General features: G+C 47.5%; 1 protein-coding gene across 3 annotated transcripts in view; it reads left to right on the forward strand.

Moving 5' to 3' along the window:
• LOC146235927 (putative RNA-directed DNA polymerase from transposon X-element) overlaps window positions 1-8880 on the forward strand; it is a 29137-nt gene extending 20257 nt beyond the window's left edge. The window contains exons 6-8 of one of the 3 annotated variants that reach the window (XM_084686287.1): window positions 4697-4864; window positions 4992-5572; window positions 6182-8880. In XM_084686287.1, coding sequence (XP_084542413.1) covers window positions 5507-5572; window positions 6182-6667 — 552 coding nt within the window. In that variant the 5' untranslated portion in view covers window positions 4697-4864; window positions 4992-5506 and the 3' untranslated portion in view covers window positions 6668-8880. Of the gene's footprint in view, window positions 1-4696; window positions 4865-4991; window positions 5573-6181 lie in introns of those variants that run through there. The other 2 variants (XM_084686288.1, XM_084686289.1) reach the window with 2 other exon arrangements.
• The last annotated feature ends 3513 nt before the right edge of the window (window positions 8881-12393 follow it).

Raw genomic sequence — 12393 nt, forward strand, 5'->3', positions numbered from 1 at the left:
GCAAAGCGGGACGGGTGGTCACCCTAGTGTCAAGGGGCAGGATGAGTCTGTGAGAATTTGGAGCGCGTGCACTGTGGAGCAATTCAATTGAATTCAATCATATATTGACATACCATGGTGAAATTGTTTATGGTACTAGAGATTGATGTTGTCTTGAACCCTATTAGGTTTGAAAAACAGTCAAAATTATATTTGATTTATTAACAAAAAAAATTTGAGCCAATTTGTACATTTACATAAATACACTTCTTTCAGCCATTTTGTATTGTATTTCTTATTCCATGGCACCCTATGTAAAGACATATTCTACGCATCTGTAACACATTTCAAGTCGATTGGATCTATGCTTCATGAAGAGCATAGATTTGAAGGTTGTACCAAATTTGGTCAGTACAGCAAAATTTATCACGGCGGACCTTATGGGTTCTTGAGGCTTTTTTGTTCCCCATGAGAAATAAGGCATGTATACCAATTTTCAGGCATTTTGGAATAATGGGGTGCTGGGGAAATCACGTAGACTTTGGGTGTGTTTTATAGCGCCACCTATTGGCGCACATGGGCCAATGCCTGAAAATTGGTATACATGCCTTATTTCTCATGGGGAACAAAAAAGCCTCAAGGACCCATATTGTCAGACTTATGAATTTTCTTGTACTATCCAAATTTGGTACAACTTTCAAAACCCTTCTCCTCATGAACCATAGATCCAATCGACTTGAAATTTGTTCCAGATGTGTAGACTACATGTTTTTATAAATGGTCAAATAGAATAAGAAATGCAATATAAAATGGCTGAAATGGGTGTATTTATGTAAATGTCCATATTGCCTCAATATCTTTGAGTCAATAAATCTAATATAATTTCGACTGATTGTTTTTCAAACCTATTAGGGTTCAAGACGACATCACTCTGAAGTACCATAAACAATTTCACCTTGGTATGTCAATATAATGATTGAATTCAATTGAATTGCTCCACAGCGCGCGCTCCAAATCCTCACAGGCTCATCCTGCTACTTGACACTAGGGTGACCACCTGTAGCGCTTTGCGTTGTGTCGTACAGCATTTTCACCCCTTGTTCCGTACGTCGCATATTGAAAATGTTGTGTTCTACAGCGCAAAGAGGGACAGGTGGTCAACCTACTTGACACATGCGCGAGATTGGCGAGACGCACACACATCCTTTCTGGAAATGGTGTGCTGACCAAGCCCCCACCCTTGGTCTTTAGCTCCTGTTTCATTTCGCTTCCAATCGCAGCTCACCTTTACGAATATTAATTATTTTTCGGCGGCCATTGTTGTTTTCAACTGGAATCACCTGATAGCCGGTTTGGAGGCAGCCACGTTCGGTAAGTCCTATTTTTACATATTTTAACCTAGAATCAATGATTGGGTTCGTGAAAGTACACTACTGTTGAATTGTGGTGAAGGTTTGAGCACTTTGAGACCTTTAGATCGTGAGTTTGAAGTGACGGAAAACCGAACTCGAAACCCTCACAAAAAATAAGTATATTAAAGTATACTATAAGTATACTAAAATATGGATAGTACACTTTTAGTTCACTTTTGATATTGTTTTAAGGAGTATACTTAGAAAATAGTTCAATTTTGATGTACTTTTAAGTATGCTTTGAAAATAGTTTACTTTTAATATACTTTTAAGAAGTATGCTTAGAAACAGACATACATTTCTTCTGGAGTAAGATGTACGTTTTCTATTATTATACAGCAAAAGCAGTCAAAATAATTTTAAAGTACATTACAGGTTACATTTTTTAGATCCATCTCATTCTAATTATTCATGTCTATGAAAATCTATTATGCATCGCACATTGAATCTTTTTTTGTTACTGAAGCTGTAACCTTAATTTCTGCCAAAACATTCTGAAGCCCTATACTCTTATACTAATAATTATCAATTGGAGTATTAATAGTACTTGCCCCTGCCTGCAGGCCCTGCAGAACCTGCTTGCCCCTGCCTGCAGGCCCTGCTTGCCCCTCCAGAGACAGACAGTCACCCCACAGACACAGTAGCTCTGCAGACTGCTTTTTTGAGGACATTGATGAAAAAGGACAAACCAGCATTTTTTACTTTGATGAAAGTCTAAATGTTTAATCCTTTCCATGTCCCAGCATGCTAAGCTGCTGACTTTTAGTGTCTTAAGTAATGACACCAGTTCAAGTTATAGACTTTTGACTTCAAGAGAAGTACTGCTTCTTGGATGATTTGTGCTCCACATCAGTACATCTCACACATTTGCCTTTGTTTCCATGGGATTCATGGAATTGCTAGTTTCTTCTCCACCATTGTGTAATAAAAAATATAATTTAGGACAGCAATTACATTTTTGTGTTATTCTTTCACACTACACACATTTAGTCAATGTTCTTAAACTCAACCGATTGTTGTAATTTTACCATACTGTTCATATTGAACAGACATCAGTGTTTGGGAAGATTACTGTATATTTCTACTTTTAATTTGTATTTCCATCGTACATTTGGTCTTTAATTTCAATTGGAAGTGTTATTAAAAGGTCTTAAATTTCACTTGTTTACACCTGTAGACACCCTGTGAAGCCCCCACCCCCCACTCCAGAGACAGTTGGTGACAGAGAGGTGCAGACATTAAGTTAAACATAGTTATGCCTTTAGTGTAGAGTAAAAAATAGAGACTAAATGTGGATGTAAATAGATGTTGACACTCAGTTGTCTGAGTTGGTGCATGTCAGTTTAGGCAAAGGTTGTCTTTTAAACCTTTAGGTTTAAAAATAATTCAGATTTGATTGGAACTCTCTTTTATAAATGTATAGTTGGATTTGACATTTAACAGCCATTTAATTCATTAAGCAAGTTGTTTAACTCAACAACCATAACACAGTACATATGGTATACAAAGCTGCAGTCAGATTTGGAGAAATTGTTAGCTTGGATGTTATCTTGCCATATATATACATGGGGTCTTCAAGGCAGAAAGACGCGTTCCATTTCAGGCGACTCCAAGACCTGAGCGCGTCACTAGCATCTCGTCATATCACGCAGTCGGAGCACAGCAAGATCATCAGTGTCTCTTTCTTGGGTGCCCAGCATGCATAGTGGCATGTCAAAAAACACCAAAACTTGTGGAAAATAGTTTGATTACAACAGCTATGCAAGGGTTTTCAGTTGTTGCGTTCGTTCAGTTAGATGTTTTTTAATATTGTTGTTTGTTAGTTAAAATAATCTTGTTGGTCACTCTGAGAGTGCATGTTGTGTGGTTTAATGGGAAGTGAGAGTCGGCAATTGTACATCAATGTCCGCAAGGAGTTGATTATGGGCTGTGCCATAAACCTGAATGTGAATGCGTCACTCTCTAAACTATTCCTCTTAACCTGCACATTCACTGAGCGCCCGGAACTTTGACGAGAGATTCAGTTTTCTATTCGTTGGACATAACGAACCATTGGATCCGTTCTTCAAACCGACAAAAGTAAATGCGATTTGCAATATTTCTTACTTGTGACATATTGGCATGTTGTGATTGAATTGTTGATGTTTGATTGTATTTTACAAATGATTTAAATTAATCATTGTTAGGTCAGTTTCCATTGATCGTCCATTGTTACTATAGAAGCCTCTTCCTCTCTACCTCTTCCTGAACTTCTCCCCTCCCCCTCCACATGCGCTCTACGCAACCATTGTGTAGTGCGCTCTCATTAGAATTTAGGCCTACTGTACTGCTTTAGCCCAACTAACCCATAACTTATCTGGTATGTGTTCACTATAATTACATAATTACTAGACTGATTATTACGAGTGCTATTATTCAATATTATTAAATAAGTTTCCTCTGCTCCTTTCACAAATCAGAGGTGGTGCCCCCAAGAACTACTATACTTTAGTATAAACTAAGTATTGCTAATCTTAAATGTGCAAACCACGCTACAGCATGTCAAAATATGATTGAATTTGAGTAGTTTAAACTTTGGCTGAATCTAACAACTCTTACCACAGATGAAACAGCTTACTTTTTTATACAGTAACTGAACATGACAATATTCAACACTGAGAATAGCTCAATGGACTGGGACAGTGACCTGCAAAGTATAAGGTTACAGGTTTGAATCCAGCCGCAGTCTTTTAGCCTGTATTAAATTTGAATATCTGTTTAGTTAAACAGGATGACATCATTATGAAATACCATGCGCAATTTCATGCAATTCCACTTTGAAATGTCAACCACTTCTTAACCTTTGTCCCAAAGCTGACCAAAGCTAATAGTCTGCCCTTTCAACTCATATGTTCTCAACAGTTGGTGTGTAGCATAGAGGATAGAGAGGCTGGCTTGTAACCTTATGCTCATGAGTTCAAATCCCCATTCAGCCTATTGTAGTTGGCCCTACATGAAGTAGTTCTGCTCTCTTGTTGTCCATCTCTTGACCTTCTACAATGTAAATTTTTTTAATATTTTGCCATTTTGCGGAGGAACCCACATCGCTGCATGCAGCTATATTTATTATTATTATTACAATACAAGTAATACAATTAGAGCAAGAAATACAATAACTGGCTCAGATTGTGGTGCTTTGTGGGATGAGATAATTTGAGAACTGTATATATAGCTCACAATGGAGGTGAAATGAGAATTGTATCCGGTCAACTTCTAACCTTCAAACCTATCCAGATCTTCACCACCTGCCCTTTCTCTTTCTTTAGGGCTCTGGAACTGCCAGACTTCATCCCGGCATTTGCATCTCATGCTTCTCTTCATGCCCTCGCGCTGACAGATGTGGATCCGTCCAGAGAGCACTGCAACTCCAGCTGCTCTCCGTCAACCACTCCTTCACTCACTCACCCGGCTCAATTGGGCGGGTGGTGGGACAGGTTTGCTTCTTTCCCCACATATTAAATACACTTCCACTCTCTGTTACTGCCAAATCATTTGAAGACCATTATGTGATGCTAACTGATCCTATCAAAACATGCTTAATTTTTCTTTATCGCCCCCCAGGAGCGCTAGCCGACTTTGTGGAGGAGCTGGACATGCTCCTCAGCGTCCTCCCGGATGATGGAACCCCCCTGAAAGTCCTTGGGGACTTCAACATCCACCTCCAAGGAACGCAGGCTGTCGACTTCTTGTCTCACCTGACCTCTTTTGACCCGACGCTGTTGAGCACACCGGCGAGGCAGGCAAACAGCTAGACCTCATCCTGACACGTAACTGTATCACTGACTTAACCTCTGTAACCCCACTGCATATTTCTGATCACTACTTTAACCAATTCTCTCCCTCCAACTCCTACTACCTCCCCTCCCCTCGTAACTTTCCGACGCAACATCCGCTCCCTATCCCCCTCCCATTACTCCTCTATTGTAACATCCTCCCTCCCATTGACAAGTTCTCGTCACACCCCACTAACAATGCCACCGACATCCTGTTAACCACTTTAACTGCATCACTTGACTCTCTCTGTCCCCTGTCAACCAGGCCTGCACGATCTTCTCCCTCCTGCCCGTGGCTCATGGATGTTATTCGTGAACAACGGTCCACCCTTCGAGCAGCTGAGAGGAGATGGTGCAAGTCCAAAGACGGTCTGGACCTTAATAAGTATCACTCCCTCCTCAAATCCTTCTCTTCTCACATAACTGGTGCGAAAACCCTCTACTTTCTTTACAAAATTAACTCTGCTTCAAACCCCCACAAACTTTTCTCTACCTTCTCCACTCTTCTTAACCAACTTCCCCCAACCCCTCCCTCAACCCTGACAGCAGATGACTTCTCCTTCTTTGAGAAGAAAGTCGCCGACATTAGCAGTCGGTTCCCTAAAGCCACCTTTCCTACCCCCTCACCCTCCATGACTGACCCAATTAAATGTCGAAACTCTTTCTCTCCCCTGTCCGAGTCAGAGCTCTCTGACCTCATTCTTTCTCATCACCCCACCTCCTGTCCCCATGATCCTGTCCCCTCCCCTCTTTTTCAAACCATCTCCCCCTCCATCATCAACTTTTCTTCTCCATGTCCTAAAGGTGCCCTCTGGCACCTTCCCCTCTGCCTTCAAACAGGCCAGAGTTACCCCTCTACTAAAAAAACCCTCCCTTAACCCTGCCGTCCTCCAGAACTACAGACCGGTATCACTGTTACCCTTCTCTAAAACAATTGAACGTGCTGTATCTAACCAACTGTCTAACTTTCTCTCTCAGAACAACCTGCTTGACCCCAACCAATCAGGCTTCAAGACCGGCCACTCCACAGAGACTGCCCTCCTTTCAGTCACCACTGCCCTCCAGTCTGCCAGAGTGGCTTCGAGGTCATTCGTCATCATTCTGCTGGACCTTTCTGCAGTGTTCGATACGGTTAACCACCAGATCCTGCTCTCCAGACTTTCTGAGATGGGCATCACTGGCACTGCACTCCAGTGGATCTCATCCTACCTGTCGGGAAGATCCTACCAGGTCTCCTGGGGAGCCAAACTGTCAGACCCTCACCAGCTCTCCACTGGTGTCCCACAGGGCTCCGTCCTAGGACCCCTCCTCTTCTCTCTGTACGCAACCTCACTTGGACCAATCATCACCTCCCATGGCTTCTCCTACCACTGCTACGCTGACGAAACGCAGTCGTTCCCCCCGACCGATCCGGGGATCTCAGCTAGGTTGAGGCCTGCCTTGCAGATATCTCCACCTGGATGACCGAGCACTACCTCCTGCTGAACCTTGCCAAAACAGAACTTCTCATCATCCCGGCCAAACCCTCCATCTCCCACGATCTGTCAATCACCCTGGGATCTGCGACGGTGACCCCCTCATCCTCTGCCAGGAACCTTGGGGTTACCATGGATGACAAGCACTCCCTCGCGGCCCCAATTGCTGCAGTCTCCCGTTCGGGTAGATTCACCTTCTACAACATCCAGAAGATCAGGAGATACCTGTCTGAGCACTCCACCCAGCTGCTTGTCCAAGCACTTGTCCTCTCCAAGTTGGACTACTGCAACCCGCCCTCTTCAGAGGATTCAGAACGCAGTGGCACGCGTGGTTTACAACCTACCCAGATGCTCCCACGTTACTCCGCTCCTCATCTCCCACTTTTCTTGAAGGTGGGGAGACAGTCAGGGCCTCATGTACTAACGCTTTTGCGCCCACTTCAGGCGTATTTGTTTCGCAATTTGCGCGTAAAAGCATGGCGAGGTATGTACAAACATCCATGATAGAAAGAGAGAAGGAGGCCCATTCAATTGCGTGTTTAAATGCTCGCAATGTGCGGTGTAGTGGGCGGAGAAAGGCGCTGATTACCCGATTACTTGCATGTTTTGTAAATACGAACAAATTCGCGCTACGTTTGCGAATGTACGTACATGAGGAGCTGGTTCCACCATTGGGGGGCCAGGCAGGAGAAGAGCTTGTATTGGGACAGTGCGGTCTTGAGCAGTGGGACAACCAGGCGGCTGTCTGAAGAAAACCGTAGGTGACGGGTGGGGGTGTAAGGTTGCAGGAGAGACTTTATGTAGTCGGGTGCAGTCCCGTTTACTGCTCGGAAGGTCAGTACCAGGGTCTTGAATCTGATACGGGCGTTGATGGGTAGCCAGTGGAGAGAGATGAGGAGCGGGGTAACATGGGAGAATCAGGGTAGATTAGGGTTGATAGCGGGTTTTACAGGCCGCTATCAAGATTTTGAACAAATATTCATACCAACTCTTTTTCCCATTTCGGCTTGACATATAGGGTTGAATTCCCTTTACTTTCCATTAATTGCTGATACAATGCAGATATTATTCTGTATCTCCCTGAGTTGTATGTTCCTATTACAATTGATAAATATACTGCCCTACAAAGGCAAAAGACCGTAACTCGCCGAAGGGTAGAACTGAGAAAAACGACTTCAACGTTTTTGCACTTTCAAGTAGTTGTCGTGCCAAATGTATTTTAGGTAGGACACTGGAAATCTAGCAGTTTGATGTTTTAGTGATTACACATTATCTAAATTAGAAATTTTCAAAAATGTTGATCTTAAACTGCACCTTTGACCCCTATTTAGTTTCAGTCGTATACTATAGTCTATAGTAAGTGGTCATGCCAAGGCAAAATACAGTAACTTCCGTTTCTTTGCTCACTTAGTTGCTCATCACGATATAAACTCTGTATATTATAAGCCAATGTAACATACATGTGGATACCTGTCACAAGACTCACAAGACAAGAGTGTTTTTGATTGAACTGCCAGGGTAGGATACTTACAAATGACTAATTTTTGTGATGTTCTGTGTTGAATGCCTGCAAGTAGGCTTGGCTAATGCTAGATGTGTTTGTTGTTGCTAGGTTACGTATCAGTTAAAGTGAACCGCGTAACTCCATTTGAACGTTTTGGAGTGCCGCAAAACAAAGGCAAAGGACCTTATCTGATGTTACGGCATTCTGCATCTCGTCTCGTCTCGTCTCGTCATCTTCCGCTTGTCCGGGGATCGGGTCGCGGGGGCAACGACCTAAGCAGGGAGGCCCAGGCTTCCCTCTCCCCGGCCACTTCCACCACCTCTTCCTGGGGGACCCCGAGGCGTTCCCAGGCCAGCCGAGTGACATAGTCCCTCCAGCGTGTCCTGGGTCTTCCCCGGGGCCTCTTCCCAGTGGGACGTGCCCGGAACACCTCACCAGGGAGGCGTCCAGGAGGCATCCTAATCAGATGCCCGAGCCACCTCAGCTGGCTCCTCTCGACGCGGAGGAGCAGCGGTTCTACTCTGAGCCCCTCCCGGATGACCGAGCTTCTCACCCTATCTCTAAGGGAGAGCCCGGACACCCTGCGGAGAAAGCTCATTTCGGCCGCTTGTATTCGCGATCTCGTTCTTTCGGTCACTACCCATAGTTCGTGACCATAGGTGAGGGTAGGAACGTAGATCGACTGGTAAATAGAGAGCTTCGCCTTTCGACTCAGCTCCTTCTTCACCACGACGGACCGATGCAGAGCCCGCATCACTGCGGACGCCGCACCGATCCGCCTGTCGACCTCGCGCTCCATTCTTCCCTCACTCGTGAACAAGACCCCGAGATACTTGAACTCCTCCACTTGGTTCAGGATCTCCTCCCCGACCCGGAGATGGCACTCCACCCTTTTCCGGTCGATAACCATGGCCTCAGATTTGGAGGTGCTGATTCGCATCCCAGCCGCTTCACATTCGGTTGCGAACCGCTCCAGTGAGAGCTGAAGGTCACGGCCCGATGAAGCCAACAGGACCACATCATCTGCAAAAAGCAGCGACCCGATCCTGAGGTCACCAAACCGGACCCCCTCAACACCCTGGCTGCGCCTAGAAATCCTGTCCATATAGGTAATGAACAGAATCGGTGACATAGGGCAGCCCTGGCGGAGTCCAACCCTCACCGGAAACAAGTTCGACTTACTACCGGCAATGCGGACCAAACTCTGGCACCGGTCGTACAGGGACCGGACAGCCCCGATCAGGGAATCCGGTACCCCGTACTCTCGGAGCACCCCCCACATGAGCCCCCGAGGGACACGGTCGAACGCCTTTTCCAAATCCACAAAACATGTGTAGACTGGTTGGGCGAACTCCCATGTACCCTCCAGGACTCCGCGGAGGGTATAGAGCTGGTCCACTGTTCCACGGCCAGGACGAAAACCACATTGCTCCTCCTGAATCCGAGGTTCGACAATCCGGCGGACCCTCCTCTCCAGGACCCCCGAATAGACTTTCCCAGGGAGGCTGAGGAGTGTGATCCCCCTAAAGTTGGAGCACACCCTCCGGTCCCCCTTTTTAAAGAGGGGAACCACCACCCCGGTCTGCCAGTCCAGAGGCACTGTCCCCGATGTCCACGCGATGTTGCAGAGTCGTGTCAACCAAGACAGCCCTACAACATCCAGAGCCTTAAGGAACTCCGGGCGGACCTCGTCCACCCCAGGGGCCCTGCCACCGCGGAGCTTTTCAACCACCTCGGCGACCTCGGCCCCAGAGATCGGAGGGCCCCCCCCGATGTCCCCAGACTCTGCCTCCACGTCGGAAAACGTGTTGGTGGAATTAAGGAGGTCTTCAAAGTATTCCTTCCACCGATCCAGGACGTCCCCCGTCAAAGTCAGCAGCGCACCGTCCCCACCGTATACAGTGTTGACAGAGCACTGCTTCCCCCTCCTGAGTCGCCGGATGGTGGTCCAGAACCTTTTTGAAGCCGTTCGGAAGTCATTCTCCATGGCCTCGCCGAACTCCTCCCATGCCCGGGTTTTTGCATCCGCGACCGCCAGAGCCGCGTTCCGCTTGGCCTGCCGGTACACATCAGCTGCCTCAGGAGTCCTACCAGCCAATAAAGCCCGATAGGCCTCCTTCTTCAGCTTGACGGCATCCCTCACCTCCGGAGTCCACCACCGGGTCCGAGGGTTACCGCCGCGACATGCACCGACCGCCTTGCGGCCGCAGCTCCGGTCAGCCGCTTCAACAATGGAGGCCCGGAACATGGCCCATTTGGACTCAATGTCCCCGGCCCCCCCCGAGACATGATCGAAGCTCTCCCGGAGGTGGGAGTTGAAGCTCCTTCTGACAGAGGGTTCCGCCAGCCGTTCCCAGCAGACCCTCACATTACGTTTGGGCCTGCCAGGCCTGACCGGCGTCCTCCCCCACCATCGGAGCCAACTCACCACCAGGTGGTGATCAGTTGACAGCTCCGCCCCTCTCCTCACCCGAGTGTCCAAGACATGCGGCCTCAAGTCCGACGACACGACTACGAAGTCGATCATCGAACTGAGACCTCGGGTGTCCTGGTGCCAGGTGCACATATGGACACCCTTATGCTTGAACATGGTGTTCGTTATGGACAAGCCGTGTTTAGCACAGAAGTCCAACAACAGAACACCACTCGGGTTCAGATCGGGGGGGCCGTTCCTCCCAATCACGCCCCTCCAGGTCTCACTGTCATTGCCCACATGAGCATTGAAGTCCCCCAGGAGGACGAGGGAATCCCCGGGAGGAGCGCTTTCCAGCACCCCCTCCAGAGACTCCAAAAAGGGTGGGTACTCTGAGCTGCCGTTTGGTGCATAAGCACAAACGACAGTGAGGACCCGTCCCCCCACCCGAAGGCGGAGGGAGGCTACCCTCTCATCCACCGGGGTGAACCCCAATGTACAGGCACCGAACCGAGGGGAAACAAGTATTCCCACCCCAGCTCGACGCCTCTCACCAAGGGCAACTCCAGAGTGGAAGAGAGTCCAGCCCCTCTCAAGGAGACTGGTTCCGGAGCCCGTGCTGTGCGTCGAGGCGAGGCCGACTATATCTAGCCGGAAACTCTCTACCTCGCGCACCAGCTCAGGCTCCTTTCCCGCCAGCGAGGTGACGTTCCACGTCCCTAAAGCTAGCTTCTGCAGCCGAGGATCAGACCGCCAAGGCCCCCGCCTTCGGCCGCCGCCCGTCTCACACTGCACCCGACCCCCATGACCCCTCCTGCGGATGGTGAGCCCACTGGAAGAGGGTCCCACGTTGTCTCTTCGGGCTGTGCCCGACCGGGCCCCATGGGAAAAGGCCCGGCCACCAGGCGCTCGCCATCGAGCCCCACCCCCGGGCCTGGCTCCAGGGGGGGGGCCCGGTGACCCGCTTCCGGGCAGGGGCAACTGGGAACCATTGTTGTGTTTCTTCATGGTTGGTTTTTTGAGCCACGCTTTGTCTGGTCTTTCACCTGGAACCTGTTTGCCTTGGGAGACCCTACCAGGGGCATAAAGCCCCCGACAACATAGCTTCCAGGATCACTAGGACACGCAAACCCCTCCACCGCGGTAAGGTGGTGACTCACGGAGGGGCATTCTGCATTGTCTTTCTAATGCCAAAGCAGGCTTTTGGAAGTTACGGTTAAGACCTTAGAAAAGGTTTTTCTCTGAAAAACAGACAAGTTAATTTAAGATATTTGGCCACATGATAAAGCAGACCTTAACTGTTCCGAAAATGAAAAAAAATCATTTTCGACAAAATTGAAGTTACAGTCTTTTGCCTTTGCACGGCAGTATAGCTGCAAGCAGCGTTGCGGGTTCCTCCGCAAAATGGCAAAATATTATAACAATTTACATTGTAGAAGGTCAAGAGTTGGACAACAAGAGAGCACAACTACTTCATGTTGGGCCAACTACAATAGGCTGAATGGGGATTTGAACTCATGAGCAAAAGGTTACAAAGCATCCTCTCTATACTCTCTGCTACACACCAACTGTTGAGAATATATGAGTAGAAAGGGGACACTATTAGCTTTGATCAGCTTTGAGACAAAGGTTGACAAGTGGTTGACATTTTAAAGTGGAATTGCATGAAATTGCGCATGGTATTTTCATGGATGTCATCCTGTTTAACTAAACAGATATTCAAATTTAAGACAGGCTAAAAGACTGTGGCTGGATTCAAACCTACAACCTTATACTTGGCAGGTCATTGTCCCAGTCC

Source organism: Hypomesus nipponensis, chromosome 22, assembly GCF_054491055.1.
Source record: "Hypomesus nipponensis isolate SF chromosome 22, ASM5449105v1, whole genome shotgun sequence".
Lineage (NCBI taxonomy): Eukaryota > Metazoa > Chordata > Actinopteri > Osmeriformes > Osmeridae > Hypomesus > Hypomesus nipponensis.